Source organism: Chiroxiphia lanceolata, chromosome Z (genome assembly GCF_009829145.1).
Source record: "Chiroxiphia lanceolata isolate bChiLan1 chromosome Z, bChiLan1.pri, whole genome shotgun sequence".
Taxonomy (NCBI): domain Eukaryota; kingdom Metazoa; phylum Chordata; class Aves; order Passeriformes; family Pipridae; genus Chiroxiphia; species Chiroxiphia lanceolata.
This window is the reverse complement of record NC_045671.1, coordinates 34,764,442-34,788,919: the sequence shown is the minus strand read 5'-3', so window position 1 is coordinate 34,788,919 and position 24,478 is coordinate 34,764,442. Positions and strand designations below refer to the sequence as shown.

At 38.1% G+C, this 24,478-nt stretch overlaps 1 protein-coding gene across 2 annotated transcripts in view; it reads left to right on the top strand.

Annotated features, from left to right (window-relative positions):
- The window catches only part of LOC116781248 (guanine nucleotide-binding protein G(q) subunit alpha-like), a 130,618-nt gene that overhangs the window by 84,073 nt on the left and 22,067 nt on the right, over nucleotides 1-24,478 (top strand). For both annotated transcript variants that reach the window (XM_032676953.1, XM_032676954.1), the window contains exons 3-5: nucleotides 4,002-4,156; nucleotides 19,248-19,376; nucleotides 20,306-20,435. In XM_032676953.1, the coding sequence (XP_032532844.1) occupies nucleotides 4,002-4,156; nucleotides 19,248-19,376; nucleotides 20,306-20,435 (414 nt within the window). The remainder of the gene's footprint in view (nucleotides 1-4,001; nucleotides 4,157-19,247; nucleotides 19,377-20,305; nucleotides 20,436-24,478) is intronic.

Below are 24,478 nucleotides of genomic sequence, written 5' to 3'. Positions count from 1 at the left end.
AAGGAAAGAGAACGAAGGCCTTCCCTCCTTTCTTCTTATAGTCGGGCTTACGTAAAAATCGTAGGGAATACTGGGTAAATCTGGACCCTTCCTTGGTTACAAACTGGTCACCAAGGAAGGCCTAGCCCAAACCACCACAGAAAGTCATGTGGCTTCCTTGGGTATTCTTGTGTGACTAGTGTAGATTTTACAAATGCACAGCAATCCATGCTTTCCGTATATTGTGTGTTTAGGCAGAATGAACATCATATCTGCTTGAAATGTATAATTCTGCTGTGTTTTGATTAAAGGAAGTAGTAAAACTATATAATTCTTCTTCATAATTACCCTCTTTCCCATTCTGAAGGCATATTGTTCTAAAACAATTCTCTTGAAATTAAATAGTACATTTAAATAGCACATTATAACAAAAACAAAAAAAACCCTTCCTTGAAACAGAGAAGAAACACAACTGGGAAAAAAATTTGATAAATACTAGTAGCAAGATAAAAAGACAGTGTCTTTACTTTTATTGGGGAAGCTTCCTGGGTCTTACAACAAAAGACATTCTTATTTTTCCTTCAAACTTTTTTAAGGTAGGGGTTTAATTTGTACATTTGGGAATTGGACCTAAATTAGCTGGGTGTGGAAAGCTATGCTAAATCTGTGAAACCTGTTACTTGAAGGAAAATTCCCTTCAGGAAGTCACAGAGGCACTTCTCTAAACTGAAGTGATAGTTTAGATCTGGGATGTGTGAAGAAGTGTGAGTGGGTGTTTGTGTATGGGCATCAGAGTGGCATGGTATGATACAACATTTAACATGCCTGTGGCTTGTTGTAGACACATCAGGTTTTGTACTCTGTCAGTAACCTCATAAGAAATAATTATAAAAGAGTTGTTAAAATTTGGAGGTAACAATTACTTTCTCTTACAGGGCTAAATCTTAGTCTCAAATGTAGTAATAACTTAGCAGTAATTGCTGTTAATTGACCACTAATATGATTACACTTTCTCTGTTGGAATGTTGACAGTGTTGTGGGAGTTTTATGTAACTGCACTTAGTGGTACTTGTGTAGTGTTTTGAGATCTTTAGGTTAAAATACAGTGCTATATAATAAAAAACTAAGTCAGTACTTGCAATTTAGATATATGCAATTTAGATATATGATTTTTGTCATGTTAAATTTTGAGTTGTCAGTTCTTCTACCAGAGTTTTCTGGTAAATTGCTCTGCCTAGAATTACTATGAACAAAACTAGAATAAATACCCAAAACCTAACCTTCTTCATAAAGGAAGAAACAACAAAGACTTTAAAAGTAGAAGTTACCTAAGATCACTGTAAGTGATTCAGTTTATTTCATCTGCCTCTTTGTCCTTTTGAAAGAGAAGGAATAGCTAATAGATGCTTCATTTCTCTTTTCCCCCATGTTTTTCCTACTTTCTCCTTTGTTTGGAAAATTTGGCTTTTTCTGTAGAGTTTGATTGCCGGAAGTGTTTGCTGAAGAAGTTGTTTCAGGTGATGAAAGCATTGCAGTAGGTATGGGGTTTTGAGAGGAAAGGGGTGAATAGTGGTAAAAGCTCTTGCCTCATGCTCTGCTTTGCCACAGGAGAACAAGTATGTTTTAGCTTTGGGCTCTTTAGATCTGTTTATTTCTAAACAGTATCTAGACTGCGCTACTGTAATCACACCATCCCATAGCTTTCCTTTCCGTAAATAACCAACACATGCGTTCCATCTCATAGTAGGGCATCTCTTGTTTGATGATAGGAAACCATATTTTTACATACTTAATTTTCTAACTTAGCTAGCTTTCTAACCTAACAGTTATTCACTATGAGTGAATTAGGTATCAGAGAGGAAGATAACTTTTTACTCTTCAACCTGCCATCAAAAAAACCACTTTTAATTGTTATTAAAATCCTTTGTTTGTAAAAAGTGGATTGGAAACTTTAGGATAGCGTGGTAGGATAAATGAAACTTAAGTACATTTATGGAGATCTAAATTGTGTATTTAAATTGTACACCCACCTCCCATGGCTTCCTTTGGGTGAGATGATTGGCTACAGTCATCTGTCAGTCTCCATGTAGGTCAGTAATTACTGGAATTTTCCTCAAAAGTAACAACAGTATTTTTTTCACTTGGGCTGTGATTCAGGCAAAAGGCAAATAATGTTCCAGGTTCGTAAGGCAAAACTAAGTAAGTTCCTGGGAATGGACAGTGTTTCTGATAAGCTCAGTAAGAGCATTCCTGAGACAGAGGTGTGGAGTTGAGGGTTGGGGGGTGGTTAATGCACTACCACAGTGTTACATCTGCTTCAAATATCTGCAGTCTCTAAAGCAGCATAGCTTGCTGTGCAGCCTTGTAAGGCAAAGTATTTGTATGGACCACACTTAGAGATTACAAGTCAAATCTGTGGATTTTTGAATCTCATATTTTTGAAATGGCATAAATAATCATTTCTGCTTTCAAGCTACATTATCAAGATTCCCCACCCTCACCCTCCACAAAAGAGACAAATGTATGGTCATGATGGTGTCTTTGTGATGACTTCCATTCAGTTCCTGGACTACTTGGACCTGGTCACACGCCATTGCTCTCAATTTTGCAGTATAGTGTAAACTATACTATCCAGGCTTAACAGATATCACTGTGCTTGATCCTCTCCTTACTGACAGCCAAGCACAGCAACCACAGGCCTTTTCTGGCTGGGTTGGGAAATTTTTCTACAAAACGGAAGATGTTTCCTCTCATGTCAGAGAGTTCTTTAAATGGGCACCTTAAATTCAGCTAGTCAAGAGATCATTTCTGTGATGCAACCTTGCCTGCTGGGTCTCAAGCATGTTGTCTTCTCCTGTGGATTTAAGATCCCAGAAGAGTTTCTTTTGAAATAGACTGCATTTCTGCCTGATCTCCCTCATTCTGGTAGGTTGGAGTGCTATTTTGGGAAAATTACATAGGTTCTATCAGAAGGAATATAAAAATATGCACCTTTTTTGTTGGTTGATACACTGATTATATCCACTGTTGTAAGTCTCCAGATGGTTGATTCATATAAAGAGGGCAATACAAGATCAGATCCTTTGGCTAGCCCAGTTAGACCCTAAGAAACATTAGACCTTTCAAAAAATTATGAAGGTAATAAGAAAAAGACTGAGATGATTAGGCCTAGAGATAAAAAAATACACTTTCATAAGTGTACAAAGGATGATGGGCAAGAGTATTTTCAGAGAGACCAGTGTAAAACTATAACACTGTTGAAGCTCAGAATCAGTTTTTAACACTATTTTAACAGCAATTTTCTGAAGGGAATGAGGAAGGAGACATGATAGCTATTTTGGTGTCTCCTCAGGCTCAGATTTCATGGTTTCAGAATCAAATGCCATTCCCAAAAATTCCAGTTTTCTTATTCTGGAATATTTTTTTTAATACTTGCAGAAATGAATGAAAAAGATCCTAGAGGAAGGAGATATGGTTTGCTAAAAAGAATTGACTAAGCGTTTGTAAGATTTCTGGCAAATAATGTGGAAATTGTTACAAGTGGTCTTATATTCCCAGAAGGCCATGGAAAATGTCAGCTGCTGCTGTCAAAAGTGTATCGGACTGAAAAGTCACCTACACCATCTGAATTTTGCTTGTGGAATGTTAGAGCTGAACTAACAGTCATTAGAGCTTAATGACCACTTTGAATTTGGTGGTACTTACGGAATCCTTCAGTTTTGTCTGTCATTTTGATTTTTTTCTTTGTTTCAATATTTTGGTAACAATTATTGGTGTCCCAAAAGAAAGAAGTCTAAGAAGATACAATTTGCTTGGGAGCAACTTCAACTCTCTGTTATGGTTATCTCCTTTTTTCATCTTCACAACCGTCTTCGTGGTACTTCATTTTTCAAATTGCACGTACATATTGGTGATATGACCAGTGTGAAGAATTATTCCTATTAATCTTGTTCACTCTATATGAGCTTTCTGCAAACATAGAAAATGAAGTAAATTTTACTGTCTTGTTTGTTTTGAATTAGGTTCATGCACTATTAGTTCGAGAAGTCGATGTAGAGAAGGTGTCAAGTTTTGAGAACCCGTATGTAGATGCAATAAGAAGTTTATGGAATGACCCTGGAATTCAGGAATGTTATGATAGACGACGGGAGTATCAGTTATCAGATTCAACTAAATAGTAAGTACATGGTGGCTACAAACAACTATTTATAATTTTTTGTTTCTAACAAAGTAATTTTTACTTTTTAGCTTCTTATACTGTGTACTGCCTGTGTACATATTTGTATGTACATATTTGTATGCAGCAGAAGCATACCTGAGTATACACTTACTACATTGAATTAAGAAGAGGAGTACCTCTAGTTTAGGATTATATCTGCACTTGTTTCACAGAGTAAGAGTCTGTGATGGTTTGAAGTCTTAAACTAAGATTCTAACTAGGGATAGTTAATGTTTTTGGGGGGTTTTGTTAAACCTCTTCAAGCTCTTACTCTCCTCTGACATACAATGACAAATGCAATGTGGACACATGCTTTCATGTAGTATGATAGTAGTGAATACTGTGCAGTCAAAGGCATGCTCCATAAAATTAATAAAATCGTAATACCCTAGAACTCCTATTTTCCCGGGTTTCCCCTTTCCCTCCCAGATTGCATTTGCACTCCTGATGGTAAGGTAAACAGTACTAAGCAAGTACTTGGGAGCTTGTATTATATTGAACTACCTTTCTGTTGTGGAAAGAAAGTCTAAAGTTTAAAGAGCATGGCTGCAAGAAAGCACTTGAGGTTAAGCTGTGTTTGTTCTAGATCAACAATAATAAAAGTGCATATGAGTTCTTGTATTAGCTATGAAAAAAAATTGTTCTGATGATATAATTCCAGTTGCCATTTGGCATGTGTACAGGAATGGAAGCCTCTTATTGAGGAAAGTGCAGAGGAATACAAAGGCACCAGGAGCCTCCCATTAAGCTCGTTGAAGCAGGGCTACCAACATGACAAGTCTGGGATGACATTTGTCTGCACAGTAGTTTGATGATCCTTATCTAGCACAGCACTTTTTAAGTGAGTTAGTCAAGATAAACTTACTAGGGTCCTGCTGATACAGTTTAGGCAGCTGAAAACCAATGGATGCATGACATAGGTCTTCTCAGATTTGCTGCAATGTTACCACCACACCGTATTTTTCTTCTTGCCCAGTTCGTAGGGTTTCTGTTGTCCTGTGCAGTTCTCTGTCATGGTTACCTTTCCAATCCAAGATTTGTGTATGTGTATTTTGGTGTAGAGGGGTGCAAAGCACTCTTATGTGGCATCTCCCTTGTATTATTTGGATTCTCACTGTCCCTAAAGATACCTGTAATGGTTTTAAGTATTAGGCCTTCCAGGAAGGAAGAAAGGAAGTATTCCCTCCTATTCCTTTATGCAATCTAAACATATAAATAGGCAGAGAGAGAAGCCTCTTCCTCTCTTCCCCTCTGGCGAGGTTTGGAGACAGCAGATCCCCGCAGCTGGTCCCACTTCTGTGGGGGAGCTGGGGCTTGGCTCGGCCTACAAGGCCTGTTGTTTTCTGCTGATCCCGAGTCCGATAGCATGGTGGCGGCGTTTGGTACAATTGTGCTATCTCGAGGAAAATATTACGGTTTTATTTGGCTAGTTCTTTATTGAATGTGTATACCTGGTTTGGTTTTGTTTTTTTTTTGTTTTATCCCTTTTCCCTTCCCTTTTCTGTTTTTGGGTGTTGGATTTTGGGGGTTTTTTAATGTGTATATAGTTTTTGTAATTCTATATAAATGTAATATAAGTGTAAATATTTTTTTATATATTGCTCTAGCTCTCTCTCTCTTTTTTTGGTTCTCTTGGGTTTTTTTTTCTTTTCTCTTGGTTTTTTTTGGGGGGGAGCTCTTGTGGTGGGGTTAGGAGACTTGGCAGAGAGCCAGCTCAAAACCACCACAATACCATGCTGTGTTTTGGTTTTATGTGGTAAGAAAACAAGTAGAATGTTACATAAAGTGAAGAACTTCAGGATGCATAACTGGGGGAAAAAAATTTTAGGGAAAAGTTGCTGATAATATATTTTCACATTGTTTCTGTACTGAAACAAACAGCAAGTTAAGTAGAAGCTGAAGCAGAGCTTGTCTTATATTTTGAATTTCTTGTGTTTGTAGGTCCTAACTTTGTTTCCACAACTGGTGATACTTGTTTTAAAGTTGAAGTAAATGTATGTATTTTGTGTGCTTACCTTAGAGGTTAAAAATAGAATTACTTACTTTCCAAAGTAGGAAATAATGATCTGATGCTAACTCAGATCGGATTGTGCTGAATACCATAGTTTTGACCTACTTCTAATTAAATTGTTACCATAGTGGATCTTTTAAGTAGCATAAAAATAGTAGGGAATAATTATTAAGTAGCTATAAAAGCAAATTCCTAGTACCTTGTTTTGCAAAAGATACATGTACTAGTTGATTGGTTATTTTTCAAGCTCAGTATGTTTAGCAATTTACCATGAGTTTTTGCAGGTTTGGTGAATTTATTATAGTTCATACTATGGATTTCTGCAAAATCTTTTAGTGTTGTGAATCAATGCGTATGAGTCTTTAGAAAAGCCTCTTGTGTATTTATGCTTGCAAGTAGAGTTTTTTCAGGTATGTAAGTCCATTAAAAACAATTAGCAGAAACAAACAGTTTCAAAAATACTCCGTGTATGTTTACCAGTAGAACACCCAAACAAATTTGCTAGGATTAAATCCCTGTCACAAAGCAAAGAAACAAATTGCTTAGAAGTTACTCCTGGGATTCACAAAAGCAGTAAGACAGAAATAAGCTCATTTCCTTCTGATTTGATGTATAAACCAAAACAGTTTGTTGTCCACCAGATCTCTTGTAAGCATATGTGTCTGTATGTCTAGTAAGCGTATGTGTTAGTGTCAGACGTGTTCTTCCTTCGTCACATGCACAAGCCTCTCATCTTCTCAGTAGTTTTCCCCTGTGTTTTTATAGTAGTAGTAATAGTAGTAGTAGTATTTTTGATCTGCTGGCTATATTGCTTTTTTCTCCCATCAGTGTTCAACAAGGTTAAGTGCTGGTTCCTGCTCTTGAGTTACAACAACCCCAGGCAACACTACAGGCTGGGGGCAAAGTGGCTAGAAAGCTGACTGGTGGAAAAGGATCTGGGCGTGCTGGTAGAGAGCAGCTGAACATGAGCCAGCAGTGTGCCCAGGTGGCCAAGAAGGCCGATGACATTGTATCAGCAAATGTGGAGCCAGCAGGACTAGGGAAGGGATTGTCCATCTGTACTCGGCACTGGTGAGACCACACCTCAAATCCTGTGCTCAGTTTTGGGTCCTCCAATACAGGACAAGACAGTAGGTGCTGGAGTGTGTCCAGAGAAGGACAGTGAAACTGGTGAAGGAATTAGAGAATAAGTCCTATGAGAAATGGCTGAGGGAGCTGGAGTTGTATACCCTGGAGTAAAGGAGGCTCGAGGGAGACTTTATTGTTCTCTACAGCTACCTGAAAGGAAGTTGCAGCAAGATGGTAGTCAGCCTGTTCTCACAGACAGCGAGCAACAGAACAAGAGGACGTAGTCTCAAGCTCCACCGGGGGATGCTCAGTTTGGACATCAAGAAGAATTTCTTCAGCAGAAAGGTGGTTAAGCATTGAAACAGACTGCCCAGGGAGGTGATGGAGTCACCATCCCTGGAGGTGATCAAGAAAGGATTGGACGTGGCCCTTAATGCTATATCTAGCTTACAATGTTGCGATCGATCAAGGGTTGGACTCAGTGATCTTTGAGGTCTTTTCCAACCTAAATGATTCTGTTATTACACGTTGCCTTCCTCTGTGCGTTCTGTTATTTTATTGTTTCCAAGTTCTATTCTGGGTTTCTAATATGTCCTGTATATCATAGTACTTTCACTTCCTGCCGTCTGTGGACTTGTTTTGTCATTGTTAGCTACACTTGTGATCTTTTTATACCTCCTGGTAGTACCAGGAAGGAGGATCTGATATGTAGTTTACCACAAGAGGTGGTGATAGTGTCTAAGAAAGAAAATTTCCTGCATCATGGGAGTTGATTTGAACTTCTTATAGGCTCAAAAATACATTCCATTCTCTTCCCCGGCCATTGGATGCTCCACACCTTGGACAATCCTGTTGTCTTAAAATCAACTTTTAGACTTTATTTTGGTGAAGAAGGACTTCAGGTACATAGAGTTTATTTGCTTCCCATGTACATTACAGGATGACTTAGCCACTTAACTGCCACTAAACCCCTTCCCTTTAAGATGTTGTTCACAGTGTGAGACTGATGTAAAATAATAACACACTGTGGATTGCCTTAAGCAGTAGCTGTGTGAGATGAGAACATTCAGTATGTGCTGTACAGGGTGTCAAGACCTTAACTCAGATGTGAAGAGGTTACTAATCAACAGTCTGATTGTATCATGGCTTTCCAAAGCCTAAAGAAAGGAGAGACAAGAGTCTTCTGTGTTGACATTAAAAGAAACAGAATTGGGGTTGCAATTGGAATTTGTAAAGATTTGTCACCATTTTTCCCCAAGGTGACACTAAGGGCTTACCCTTCATGAACAAAATGTAGGAAATATTTAGAACTTGAAAGTGTCCCAGAGCCTTGCTTGGCTCAGATTTCAACTTCATTTTTCTCTGGTCCCATGAAATGGAAGTGTATGGCTATTGTGAATCTCGAATCAAGGACTTTCTAGTTGCTACATAAGCACTGAGAATATCTGTTTAGCCTCCCTTCCATGGCTACGTTTTCTAACATTTCAGATAATTAAATGTAATTTTCCCACAAGTTCCTACCCCACTGTGTTAGCTGTTTCAGTAAGTATCTCATAGGCCACTCTGTGATGCACTTCTTTATTACTCATACATGCCATGGCATTCTCTTGGGCTTTTGTTTTTGCATTTGCTATCACCTTTAACAACTCAGTTCCTGCAGTTACACAGCTGTGTGTATACCTTTGAGTTGAGTTAGTTGGACAATTAATACAGAAGTGCAGATTCCAGTATTTCATCATGTAATAACAGCTCAAGGGTGTGAATTCTGAGGGTATCTTCAGCATATCAATGACTGTTAACAGGGAAAAAGAGATGAAACCTAATGATGTCTGCTCTGTAAAGCAGTTTCACCTTGTGTGAAACCATTGCAGTTGCAGGGCTTTGGTCATCTAGTAATTTTTCTATGGCAGTATTCCATTTGAGTTTTAAGTATTTTCGTAAGTTCAGCTGAACATTCATATCTGTCTGCTGAAAGTAACATTTTGCTTCTGCGTTCCACTTCTGACACAGGTGTATTTCAGTGCAGTTACTGCATGTAGCATTTAGGGTACACAAGAGGAAAGATCAGTGTATGAATCTAAGTTCTTAGTAAGGCAATTTACTCCATTTCCTGGTATTACCTTTAGCAGTCATTCTTTTTTTTATTTCCTAAAGCTGTAGGGAATTTTTAAGAGTATAATGTGTCTGTATGAGCCTTTCAGAAGGACTAATACTGTCCTAAATTGGGACCTGCTATGCAACTGACACTGATAGAGCAGATTTTGAACAACTGTCTATGGGCTATCTGTGTAGCATTCACTAGTTTTTGATGAGAAAACCATATACTCATATAAGATGCATATACTCAGATAAGATGCATAAGCACATTGTTTTTTAATAAACATTTTAATACTGTTCATTAATTCTTTCTTACCTTCATCTGTAAAATTGTACCTGAAGGTCCTAAAGCTATACTTGGTGGCAATGTCTGTTGCAGAGTGGTAGATTCTGCTTTATATATTTACAGTTTACAGCCTTACTTATGTAAAGTAAGATAGAAACAGTACCAAGATCAGTGTTTACAGAGCCATAGTGCTGTCTACTCTCTTGTATGCTTCCGAATCATGGGTCCGTCTACTGCCACCACCTGCGTCTCCTAGAACGCTTCCATCAACGCTGCCTCCGTAAAATCCTTAACATCCACTGGTCAGATTATGTGACCAATACACCTGTTCTAGAGCAAGCAGCATGTTGATGAGGCCATGTTGATGAGAACACAGCTGCGCTGGGCAGGGCACATCTTCAGGATGAAGGACCACCACCTCCCTAAGATCCTGCTCTATGATGAACTTGCCACCGGCTGCCACAAGAGAGGAGCCCCGAAGAAAAGATACAAGGACTCCCTGAAACAACATCTCAGCCTTGGCCATATTGATCAACATAACTGGTCTACTCTGGCCTCCAGTCGGGAGGCCTGGAGACACACCATCTATAACGCTGCTGCTTCCTTTGAGAACACACACAGGATCACTCTTGAGGAGAAAAGACAACGCAGAAAGAATCGTACCTTGCAGAATATACCACCTAAGGAGTCTTTCTGCTGTGCCTTTTGCAATCAGATACGTCTGTCTCGTATTGGCCTCATAAGTCACCAGCGTGCTTGTAACAAATGTGGATAGAGCCTTCCCAAATCTTCGTTCGTGAAACCCAGCCGTGAAATTTACAGTTTACAGCCTTATTTATGTAAAGTAAGATAGAAACAGCCAATAAAAATGAAAGTCTGAAATTCAAAGATCAAGTACTAGCAGCAGAACCATGCTTATCCTATCTTATGCCTTAGATATAGTCCTTAAACATAAAAGGAAGGTCTGAAGAAAGATGGGACATGAAATCTACTGCATACCAAAGCACTGCTACCTATAGAAAAACTGCAGATTATGCAGCAGAACTCAGGAAATTCAGAAAGGGAAGTGGGGTTATATAAAGCTGTATAGGGTATGCATTTCTTTCAGGATCCTTTTCTCATGCAGTACCAAACATGTTTTTAATGCTGTATAATTTTTACACCACATTTCCTAAAAAGGAAAGTTTGCACAGGCATTTTTTTAATTGATGGCTTGCCTTTTTTAGCCTTTGCTGAGGTTGGCTTTTAGCCATGCAGGAAGTTGAGTAAGGCAGCTAAATAGGATCTGGGTAGAATAAGGATAAAGAGAACCCTGTGCAGAAGTCTTCCTACCTCACTGCAAAGATCTTAGGTTTACTGTGTTTACTTTATGGTTCTGGAAACTGGTAATGTGCCTCCATTTTTCACCAGTGGTGTAGAGACTCATGTAACAGTTCATTTGGATACATGTCCAAAAAAAAGACAAGTGCCAGATATATTCAAACACACAAAATATCTTTTATTACAGTGAGAATAATAATAATAATAATAAACTTAGCAAAGAGAATCAGAAAACTAAAAAAAGGATACAAAATAACTTCCTTATTGGGTGGCATTAAAACAAATACTAAGAACAGCATTTAATACAGTATTAACTAGTGAAAAGGGGGTTAAAGGGATACCAAAAAAGGATTGTAACACAATATTACGGATAACTATTAACATGATATTGGTTAGTAAAAAGGGAAATTAAAGGGAAATACTGTGAACAACCTATTTATGTCAATAATAAAAGGGGAATTAAAAGGACACTAAAAGGATATTAAAAAAAAAATTGCTTTCTCAGTTGCTTCCTATCAATAAACTGTGCTTACCCACACAGACAGGCCAGGGCTGTCAGGATCTGCAGCAGCTGGTTGGTACCCATGCTTAGCGGGCGTCCCCGCGGAACAACACAGTCTCGGTGGTAGGATGAGTATTGCTCAGCTCAGCAGTACTGGCACCCCATTTTTATCAGTTCCACATTACACTACATAGGGCCAGTACACAGTATAAGGTGATACCTGCATGGCAGCCAAACACTACCTAACCATTACCTAATGGCAACAGTCTGCGCATGCCCTACTTGTGGGGCAAGGGGCGAGCGACCCCTGCCCACATAATCTTCCTCCCATCATCATCTTTCTCACCCCTATGTATGACCTCTACCATTGTGTTTCAAGGGTAGATGTATCTATCTTGCAATATGTAGCAAAACCAAGGAAGAACTCAGCTCTGATAATAGGGGATATCAGGCTACTTGCTAAAAAGCACAATGGACCTTACAATTCGCTTGTGCCATGAAGTTACATTGTACCATACTCTAGCTGGTTTCACATCCTAATATGATTTCTTTCTCACGCCTCTATGCTCCATTGATCATCTAATTCAGAAGTACCCCCCTTACAACTCAGAAGCGCAAACCTCTACAAAAATTCTGAGAACACAGCCGGTACTTGTTTACATTTAGGTTTGTACACTGAAAATTGATTCCTTTTCTTGTGCTCCTGACTGGTAAAAAGAGGACACTTTTGTCAGTTATTCTGGCAGCATTGTGAGGCAGGAAAATTCCTGCTGCAGCAACTGTAGCGTTTTGTATATGTGCAGTTGAAAGACAAGCAAGTTGTATGCATTTTTAAAAATGCAGAAGAAATGTTTTTCAAAACTTGCTTTTCTGCACATGGTCAAAACTAGTGCTGTTTTTTTTAGGGGTAGTCTCATCAACCAGTTCAGAGTTTTGCAGAACAAAAATTCCAACCCTCTACCCACGCCCCCACAAAACCACACCAAAACCCAGCAATAGTATGGAGTGTAGCCCCCACCTGATTCCAGAATAGCCAGGCTCCAAAGGACCGAGATGTATCAAATATTACTGAATATCTTGCCTAATTATCCTTTATAATGGGCTTTGGTTAGGTTTTTATTTTCACTTGCACTGCTGCTGTATGTGTATGAAACAACACATTTTGTAGAGGGTAATAACCATGAACTACTCTAATTTTGCAGAAAATACTTCTTTTTTTCTTTTTTTTTTTAATTAAACCTCAGAGCTTTAGGGTTGAAAATATGTAAATGTTTATGGTTACTATCATACCAAAATCTGTCTTACTTGTGGTTGAATGCAGTGAAAGAATTTGCATATGAAATGTTGCTGGTAAGGCTTGCTTTTATAGCTCTGGTTACAGTGAAATCACCCATCAAACTTTAGGTCAAACAACAGAATTTGTAGAATTTCTTGAGGTTTGTCCTTTCTCTCTTTCTCATACTCTCATTCTTCCCATGTAGTCTAAGAAGCAGTCACATTGTTGGCTGGCTGGGTGATAACTAATAATCTTTACTGGTTTTATACTGACCTTATCAGTGACAATAATTACCTGTATCTCAACATGTTTGGTTTTATTTAGTGATTTCTAATTAAGTGTTTCTGGTGTGGTGCCAGGCAGATCCCTCCTCCTCAACAGTGTGTTTCAGAGGCACTCTGCTCCCCAGAGACTTAGCCTGTGCTCGCAGGGTCTTCCAGGCAGACTTCTTCTAAGCACAGGGTTTGTTAGTATGCTAGTGAATATTAACTCAGCATCTTTCTACATCAGTTTTGCCTGCTGAGTTTAGTAAGACTTATTAGGTAGTAATGGTAAGTAGACTAGTCTCATTTTTAACCTCAGAAAGGGAAACAAGAGTTACAGATGGATGAAGGGTGTAGCTTTTCTACTTTCGTCTTCCCATGCCTTACTGCCTGCACCTGATTATTTCGGCTGTACACTAAACATAATTTAAAGTTACAGAAATTCATCTTATGGAATTATTCCTGAAAAAATGCTACTTTATAACCTGATTACTTGCAAAAATCTGAGTTCAAAGATGCTGGTAAGTAGTACCTTGTGACTGGAGGAGAGTGTTTTGAAATGCCTGTCCCATGTTGAAGGCATTCCAAGACCTCAATCTCTGAAAGTAAATTCAAGTTTTGATGATCTGTCTTCATTAGGTGATGTAGCCCTAGGAAATTAGTTAAGTCTGAATATTGAGCTACATGTTCATGATGATGGGCGTCATATTTAACTTCTTAAAGAGCTTTATTGGTTAAAACAACTCTAGTCTGTTTATTAAGGTTAGGAGTCTCACTTCCTTGCTTGATTTCTATATGAGAAAGACATGTAGAAACATACAGAGCCAGTCAGTCTACTCCCATGATCCTGCTCCTGCTATTTATTTTGAAATGTGGAGAAACAGTACCTTTGAAACCTGCTCTCTTTCAAGGGCATCATTAGCACCTCGATAGACTAGCAGCTTCCCTGAAACTGGCTGCAAGCTTGGATCTTGTCATAGGTGATGCAGAGTGCATTAAAAATAATAAAAAATTAATTCTTTCTTAGTGCTGACTGGGAAACAAAAGGCTTCCTCTGCTTCTGGTCAGTGTGCAGATCACAAGCATGCTGCTAGACGCTGGCGGTTTCTCCTGACGTCAAAGGAGGGCCACAGCCAGCAGCTCATTATATACTCATCACCTTGGTAATGCACCTTCTGCCTGTCACTATAGCAACCCCCTGGAAAATTACCTCAGCAGCCACTAAAATTCATTTTTACAAAAACTAATTTCAGGTATAATTAACTTTTGAAACTTAGTCTGTATTATAAATTTACTCAGAAGAACCACATATTTTCCTATTTTCTTTCCTTTGTATAATGCTTAGCTGAGTAGGTACTGTTTGGGTGAGAGGCAATATAGCTACAGTGTGATTCATCAAAGGAAGATTTCTTAGTAGGTGGTAAAAATAAGCTCGGAGTACCATGTAGCTGAGAACTAAATGTCTTGCATAGTTGCTACTATCAGTTCAACTGAATTCCCCATGGTAATGCTGGTGGTTACCGACTAGCCCTCAGGATGGCTGACAGCGTATTTGCAATACACATATTGTTATTATGGCTTTAAATTTTGAATCTAATAAACTGAGATAATCTGGTTTTGGGCAATTGTTGGCAACTCTCTCTTTGTGGAAGTTTGTGGATATGTCAAGTCTTGTGGTTTGTTTGCAAGAGCGTGTAGCAATTTCTAGTATGCACTGAAGAGTTAGTTGCATGGCAGAGGCTGATTGCAGTATTTGTTCATTCATTTTGAGTTAGGCACTTACCCTAAAATAAGCTGCAAATATCTCTTGTGTGCTTAATTTTTTTTGTGTGTGCATAGGATTTGTTTGCCCAGGTGAGCAGTATAGTTGTCAGTACTTTAGGAGCTGCATTAAGTAAGTGCTTTAAAGCCACAGTGAATCAGCTTATTAATAAGTAGATATACAAAAGAGTCAGTCAGAATCTTCATTTTCTTTAACTGCTCACCCATCTGCATTCAGAAACCTGACACATTTCACATAGCTTTGGCTTCGTAAGTATTCTTCTGGTTCCTTGTAAGACAATGGAGGAAGTAACTTCACCTTGCTTTCCTGCTGGAGTTTATGGATGTCCCACATCCCAGGCCATATCCATCAAATAAACTACATTAATTTGAACAATTTCAGTATTCCAAATAATTTTGAGATAAATGTGTTATCAAGCTGTTGTACAAGTGAAAGAGCTGGCAGCTGGGGATGGGTAGAGGTGCAACTAAGATGGGGCTGGAGCCAACACAGTTGAAGGAAGAAAAGAGTTGGCATCAGCTAGCACTTTTGATATTTTAAGTTGCTGCTTGATAAAGTAATATAAAAATAAATAGTTAGTTTAATAAGTTGTAGGGTACTTAAAGGCTATGCATACAGTGCTGCATTCCCCTGGTGATCAGAGAACTTCTTTAAGCCTCAGCTTTCACGTGGGGGGGAGAAGTTAGATATCCAGCTCTTCTGGCATGAGGAAGGTTTAAAAATATAAGTCTTTCTTGTGACAGCAACTTTTAAACCATGATAAGCCAAATAATAAATTTTCAGTGCTACAGGAACAGTTAGAATATGTGAAAAATGTGTGTGGTGGTAATATGTCTTTAAATATTAATAGTATTCCAGTCGTCTTTTCATGTAGTCACCTGTAATCACTTACATATTCCCTCTCAGCATTTTGAAATAGTGAAGTCAGCCCAACAAACCAGTTGTTCAGAATAATCAGACTGTCACCCCACCCCTTTTAATGCAATGCAAAAATTTATTTTTGTGCTTTGTGAAGAGAAAATGTCTTGGGTTTTGGCTGTGTAGTAGTATGGATTTAGAAGTATAGCATTTTGCAGTTAATACAGAAGTTGTGATAATGTGTTGAACTTAGGTGTGTTGAGTTGCTCCCACTGATCTTTTAGGAAGATTGCACCTGGCTGAATAGAGAAATTAACTTCTGCAATATATCAAAAATCTTCATAACATAAAACAGTGGGTAAAATGGAAAGACTCTGATGTCAATCCCTATGATAGATATTCCTACCCAAAGATAACAGATTTTTTAGAATTAGTTACTTTATTTTAGAAATTACATAATTTTTAAGAGGGACTTGACATTCTTAGTGATTTTAGAATGTCTTGAAGGGAGCTCTGTGTTGTTGCTGCAGGCAAAGCTTTCAGTCTGATTTTCAGAAACATGTTTAATCCCTTTGAAGTTTATAGCAGAACGTGAAGTTATATATCCTCATAGGGTGACAGGAAGTGTAATTGTCTGCAGAACTGTCAGTAGCAGAAAATACCTACCCCTTTGCTTCAGAACAATAATGCAAAACTTCATTAAAAACTGAATTCCAGCACAAGTCATTTTTCAGCAGAAGTATCTCTGTTAAAATAAACTTAAAAAAAAACAAAAACAAAAAAAAAAACCAAAAAAAACACAGAAAAGCCACAAAACAAAACTTAAATAATTTTTTCTACTTAGAAAGAATTTCATTGACTATTTGCTGTATGTTCACACATTAAAATAGCAATAATAAAAGATTTAGAAGTAATATGTGAAGTAACTTAGAAATAATTTGTGTAATTCGGAAGTAATTTGGGATATTTTCATTTAAATAAATTGATACAATAATATGTTTATTAACAAATTTTATGTTGTTTATTAAGTTTTAAGTTAGAAGGAAAAGTAGTAGGGGCTAAATATCATTATTAGAGAACAAAAACATGCAGGATGATTTTCAAATTGCTTTTGTTGGGCCATAGATTCTAATTGCCACAAAGATTTTATTTTTAAAGGATTTAGTGCATGCTTCTAATTTTTTTTTTCTATGAGATATTCTTACTCGTTTTGACGCTGCTTCCTTGATTCTGGATTTGAATGTATAATTCAGGACAGTTCTTAGAGAGCCCAACATCCTTTGATTTGTTAAGTGAAGAAATTCAGGAAAAAAAATAGGATTCCACAAGGATGCATAAGGACTCCTCTGTGGATTGTATAGGCTTTGTAAGGTGCTTTGACTGAAATGAATGAAAAGGTTGTCACCTGAGTTTATTTGTTGAGTGAGCAGAACTAAAGCATAATTGAATGGGGACAAGGAAAAGGTAAGTATTTTTAAGGATAAAGTAATGCTTCTGAAACTTAATGATGTCAGTGATTTGTGTTAGGACAAAACAAAACAAAATGCCTCATTTGCTTGTTTAATGGTTTCTAGAAACACAGATGATATTTAACAATTTAATAGTATCCCTTTGCTTTATCACCTTTCTAAAATCACCCAGATGTGCGTTACCAGATACCTTTGTAACACGTCCACTGTGCAGAGGTGTAGTAACCAGGCTCAACTTTGAGACCACAGCTGAAGCTTGCCAAAGGAATGCAACGAGACAGTTGTGAAAATAGGCCACCACCTGCCAGTTTATTCAGTTAAAATTCTCCTGCTTTTCTGAATACCACTGTAGCAATGCTTCTTTATATCCTTCCAAAATTTAGTCACTAAGCAAAACTAATGCTTTTGGGGATAGGAAGGAATAAGAAGCTAGTTCGGGGTCTCCATCACTTTCTTACTGTGGTGGTTGTGGATCTCATTAGCTTACACTTTTCACTTTTTTTTTCTTTTCCACCAACAAACTGATGATGGGCTTGTTCATGCTGCTTTTTGTGTAAAAAGAGCTGAGGACAGATCATGGGCTCAGACTCTCAAACTTTTTTCTTATTGCCAGAAACTAGTCAGTTCTCAGAAAATATTTTCAGAGTCGTAGCTTCTGATTTACCGAGGTACAGTGTTTAATACATCTTTCTCACATTCAGTGCTTACTATCGGATTGATATTTCATTAATGAAATCATAGTGAGAGAATAAAATTTGGTAACTGAACCAGTAATAATTTGGCTCCTTTCCAGAGCTAACAAAGTAATTCATCTGTATTTTTACTGTAAGGTAGAAATCAAACTGTTTTATTTTTGTCATTGTTCAGGATAGCGTCCTCTCACTATTTCATTAAGAAGTAGTTCATAACATCAGGAATAAGACTGATTATTTCTTTTCTAGGTTTATTTAAAAAAAGCACCTTCACAAATTACTATGAGAAGAAGAACGTATTCAGAGCTTCGTGACACTTCATAATCATTTAATAAATTAAAAGACCATTGCTCTCATCCCCTAGAATGAATGAGGGCATTCCTATATTAATTTATCTTCTCAACAGCTAACTCTAGGTCATTCTTCTGATGTGAACTAGCCAAATGCCAAAGAACTTAATTTCCTGCGGCAGTCTTTATTTCAGATGTCTGTCATGGGGAGAGCATAAGGTGCCTGGTGCACTGACTTCATGAGATGTCCAGCTCCTGGACCCAAAAAGGCTATCACACACACATCGTTACACTTCTTTTTTGCAGGATGTCTTTAATGACAGTTAATTAAAACTTCAGTACACTGGTGCTTTATGGTTGAAACTCAGCATTAACAAATAAGCATAAGAGTTTTGTGTTGTAGTTACTGAACCTTTACAATTAATTTTATAGCAATTTTGGGTTATTTGCTGGCCAGCTGTAGTGTATTTTATGTACTGCAGGCCTATTAACTTAATCAGAGGTTTCAGTGTGAATGCAGGACTTCGGGTGCAGAGATCCCGCTAAATGCTGGTGCTGCCTTCTGATAACAGGATCTGGAGAATTTTTTTAATTTGACAGTGGGTGGGTTTTTCCTTTTTTAATTTAGTCTCAAAACAGTGCCACTTATTCTCCTGTTATTTTATAACTGGTAATGATCTAGTCTGTAGCAGTTAATTTTTCTTTGGAAGGTTCATGTTTGTTTATCTAGGTGTATGTGTAGACACTGTAGCATGAATATCAAGAAACATACGTTACATATTCTAGTAAGACCATGCAATTTTATATTTCTCACATGTTGTATAATGCTATGTCTCTAAATTTCCTAGAATTATGTGATTGAAAACTTTGGTGAATTTAATGTGAAAACCAAGAAAAGTTGCATAAAAAAACCCCATAATAGTTATGCTACCCTACTGTTGAAGCTATGTAAGTGGGGATGGAGTACATTTTTTATGGTTTGTCCCCTCTTTTCTTCCGATAATGTTCTTTTTTTTCTGTTGTACTTCTTTCTACTCCACAGCCCATTTCCGTTCCCAAATTTTCCTTTCTCTTTTCCTCAGTGGGATGATGGTGTCACTGTCTAGCATTCCTGTTGTTTCTCCCTGTCTATAGCTATCTTAATGACTTGGACCGCATAGCAGATTCCACCTATCTGCCAACTCAACAGGATGTGCTCAGAGTTCGAGTCCCAACAACAGGGATCATTGAATATCCGTTCGACTTACAAAGCGTCATTTTCAGGTAGAAAAAAAAGTTTTAACATGTACTTGCTTTGTTTCTTTTGTTTCCTTTTGTGTTAGTAATGGCAAGTATAGGATATTGGTTGAAAGTGCATAAAAAGCAATAATTCTGTATTTTTAAAATTTGAATTACATCAATTTATTTTCATGTAATTGCCCACATTTAATAAGGAACTGACATTAAACATCTCAGAAGGATCAAAGACAATTAGGTCTATCTGTAATTCATCTTTTCAATAATATGCATCAAAGTATGAGTAATCTGAAAATAAAATCATGTGTCTTTGTCATTCATGTAAATTATGGAATAAAAAGTTAGCACATGTGTAGTTGACTTTTAGAGAGAAATTGCTCTCCTTTAGAGAGAAATCACCCTACCTTAGTGCAAGTACAGTTGTTTAAAAAATAATTGCAAATTAGACACCTGTGCTTACACTGAGACATGAGATGAATATATGGGAATATACTGCAGCAAACATGAGTTTTAATTTTGCCTATCGAAAATTTTAGTAGATACATATTGTATTCTATTTGCTTAAAAGGGGGCAGCTTTAACAAATTGAGAATTTTGATTCTGGTAATTTGGGCAGAAAAAGGCAGTCCACCAAGTCTGTTCTGTTCACATCTGTTTCTGCTGAATACACAGGGCATAATTTGCCGAGTCGTAGCTCATGAGACCTTTATATCTCATAATTCTCAGGGGTTTGAGTCCAACAATAATTTAAATACAGAAAACAAATCAGACTTAAAGCAAATATGATAACCTGTCTACTTACAAGAGATTCTATTTAATATCAATGGGAAAAATCATTAAGAAAACCAAACCAAACTGTGGTCTTAACTAAATTCTTGAATTTTGTCATTATGTGTGTGATTGTGTGTTTATCTGTTAAGGTATTCATGGAGTTGATGTGGATGTTAATTTTACAGAATGGTGGATGTAGGAGGTCAGCGATCAGAAAGAAGAAAATGGATACATTGCTTTGAAAACGTCACATCTATCATGTTCCTTGTAGCTCTTAGTGAATATGATCAAGTGCTTGTGGAGTCAGATAATGAGGTAAGCAATCATCAGCAAAAGCCACCAGTTTTAAAGAACAAATATATTCACGTGTCCAATCTCAGGTGTTTTCTAAATGCATCTACGAGCAGTCATGCACAACTTGCACTCGCTGGTGTGAGAAGCGCTATGCGGATCAAAGAGAAGGAAGGGATCAATCTTCAAATATGGCAAAGCTGATCCACTCCATGGAGGATTCAAAGAATTCTGTCTATTTTGTGTTGAAGGGGAGTGCAGCTGAATGTTTGTGCAGTTAGTGTTATGAGCAGAGGCACAATAATAAGTGGTGTAAATGAAGATGAAATTGAGAGATTCCTTGCTGGAACAGACCCTAAGGTAGTAAATGTCATTCCTTTGACTTAAAGCATAGGAAATGTATTGTATTTTTATTTCAGAAGGTAAGAGAATTAAGCAACTGGGTGAGCTGAGGGTGCAAAGCACACTAGTATCCATTATTTTGCAGGCAGTTTTACAGAGTAAGGAGGTTTTTCAATGTTCAGATTATTTTGTCTTTCCTGAGGGCTATTTTAAGTTCAAACATTTATGAATTTTACTCACAGGCACTGTCCTATGCAAGTCTTCTAGCACGTACTTACAAAAGTTAGGTGGAAGAAAGAAAATATTTGAAAATATCTTCTTCATGGCTGCATACATGTTGATTACAGTGTCTAAGAGAATGGTTGACATAACAAAGTAAAACAAGTGTCCCTCGACATTCATGTTTGTATGTTGAACTTTCTTCAGGATTCATTTTTTAAAAAGCCTGGTAGCTCTGAAAGCTTTTACGTTCATAGTCTTTTTCTGAAAGAAAAATTAATTATATAATTAACTGTATCATTCAAAGCTGAATTTAGAGAAATGATGATGTGATCTGCACCGACTTCATCTCTTGGCAGCTAGATACATGGAGATAAAGAGAACTCAGTCAGACTTGGCTCATCTCAAGCCAAACTAGAAATGTCTGGTTCTGTCTTTTTCTGTTTGCATTAGTCTTCTGTAACCACTAAGTCAACACACAAGTATTAAGCATTTTAATTATGCAAGGCAAAGCAAAATATATTAGAAACCACATAAAGAAAAATTAGTTATAATAATTTTCAAGTGCTATTGTAACTATCCAAAAATAAGCTTTCAAACTTTTGGATTGTAGCAGTTTATATCTGTGTTTTCATATAGTCTTTCTCATAGGAAGAATTTCTCAAAGGAACTGTCTCATAGGGAGAGATTTACCAGACTCTGGTTCCTTGTGTCATGGTTTGACCCTGGCCAGATGCCAGGGGCCTATTAAAACCACTCCACTACCCTCCCTCCTCCCCTGTGCAGCTAGACAGAGGAGAGAGGAAGAGAGGAAAAAACCAGCAAAGGAATTTCATGAGGAGAGATGAGGATTGAAAGAAGGCAGTGTTAACAGGCAAAACAAACTCAGAGTGAGGATAAAACTTAAATTTATTACTGACAGAATAAGAGCTAAAGAGTGAGAAATAAAACAGTGTCTTAAAACACCTTCCCCTTCTCTCCACCATCGTTCTTTTCAGGTCTTCCCTCCTTCCCTCCAGTGGTGCAGGGGGAAGAGGAAAGGGGGGTTTGTATTGTTTGAGTCCATCCTTCAGGCAGCAGCTTTTTACTGTTGGCTCTTTGCAGTCTGAAGGTCCTCCATAGTTTACAGGGGGACACCTACGTTGCTATGGTCTTCACAATGGGCTACGGGGGGGGGTGTCTCTGCAACTTCGACTCCTTCCTCTACTTCCGTGGGGTCCCTCCCACAGGAGACAGTCCTCGATGAACCTCTCTAGCGTGAGTCCATCCACCGCTTGGGCAACAGTTCTTTCCAATCTGTCGCCCCATGGATGACTTCCCCAAGGGGGTGCAGTCCTTCATGGGTTGAGCTGTACCGTTGTGGGTCTCCCACGGGGGCCACAAGTCCTACCCAGGGAAAACTGCTCCAGCATGGGCTTCCCTCTCCATGGGCCACAGGTCTCCAACAGGACTTCGATCCATTTGGGCCTCCCACAGGGGGTCACAGCCTCCTTCATGTATCTTCCTGCTCCAGCATGGACTCCTCCATAGGCTGCAGGAGGGTTTCTGCACTCCCGTGGTTCTTTATGGGCTGCAGGGGCTTCAGCTTTAAGTCTTTGCCCTGCTTCTGGGGGAGGGGGGAGGCCCCTCACTCTGTCACCCCCCCGCCTCCAGCTGCACTGAGCTTGGTGACTGCTTGTTCTCCCAGTCTGGAATTTCTTCGGCACCACAACCTTCTCTTCCTCTGTTCTTAAATATGTTATCACAAAAGCGCATCTCATTGGCTCAGCCTTGGCCAGCAGCAGGAAATCCCTCCTGGAACTGGCTACCCTTGGCTTTTCCTAGGATGGTGAAAGCTTCTAGTAGCTTCTAACAGAAGCCACCCTATAGCCCTCTCACTAGTAAAACCCAGCCCCTGGTTAAACCCATGACACCCTATTAGCTGTATTCTGTTCTAGTTAGGTGGCTTGCTCGGCACTTTCTCTAGTTTGTCAGATAACTTCAGTGTGTAGATCATGACTTAGAGCATCCCTGCTGTAGAAGACAGAGCATTATCTTCCTAGGCTGAATCATTTGGCGTATACCAGCTTGCTCTGTGTTCTCATAAGCTTAAAAGAGTTCAAGTGGTGTGATCCGAATAGAACATCTGACTGAAGATTGTGCTTTGGGCTCTTCAACGACTGAAGCAATGCCTAAAATTGTGGTAGCTTATCTATAACTACTTTTCAACTATCATGAAAAAGATGACTTTACTCATAAAGCTGGTTTGATTTTTCAGATTTTTCACTTTCAAAATACTTTATGGAGGTCAAAACCTTCTTGCAGATGGTTCTTTCACCTCGCTGCTAAACTGTTTGAGTTTCTTATTAGCAATAGTGGAAAACTTCAGAACCAATTTTTATTTTCAAGTCATACATACATAGTCTAGTAGACTTTTCTTCACCCTTAGGTCTGTTACTCTAGCTCTGGGAATGATCCAGACAGTGTCAGAGCTAAACACCAATCTGGACAGCTTAAGTTTTGGCTTTCAGCAAACTGTAGCCTATCTGTCTAGATTTTGTTGGTATGCCCGGGCACCGCTTTCTTCCTTTCCTTTTCTCTTCCCTTTATCTCTAACCATTGCAGTGCCAGAATAAATGGAAAAAAGGGGTTTATTTACTCTGCATAAAGCAAAACATAGTTTTTCTGAATGTGAGTGTGGCAGAAATATGGAAAAAGGTTTTAAAGGTGTTAGTTGACGCCTTGAATTAAGAAATTTATCCCAGAAAAATGTTTTTGTTCCTCACTACAGAGTGACAACCTCATAAGGAAGATAGTGATTTAACTTGGAGACTTTGGTAACCAGCCAAGAGATACTTTTTGCACCTAGCTTTAAATCATGAAGCAGAATTGAAATTTTAGCACTAAAGTGAGGGAGTGTCTGTAAATGCCCTACTTTCTTCATATATGTGCCATCATTTTCATACTAGGATGGAATCTAATCCTTCTTTGATCTGTGTGCCTTGTACTGAAATTAAAATATCTGACTTGACAATTTACAGTGTTCTGCTATTTCCTTTGCATTGCTTTCATGACCTGATTAAGCTATGATTTTTGTAAGATGGCCTACTTTCTTTTTCTAATTTGTTCACTGCGCGTTGTTGCCTGAAGTCTCTTCCCTTGTAGTACATTTTTACAAAGAAAACTGTAGTTTTTAATAATTTGTGGTGTTCTTTTTAGTTAATACAGTTTTTCATTAGACTCATTTTCATGACTAAATACGAATCTGTAGCAATTACTATTTACCATTTGGTGCATCTATGATTATATGACCCTTTCTCACTATGAAATCTTTAGACCCCTGAAGATTTGTATTTCAAAATGTAGTGCCTGGTGGATGCTTAGTTGTAAATCTGTTTCTTCCCTTGTTTACCTTATTCAAGAGAAATACATTTGGATTATAAATCAGATGAGTTTCTGCTGAGTTGAGAGGATTTGTTAGTGTCTCTCCAGGGCTTTTACTCACTGGATATGTGTGAGGTGGAGCT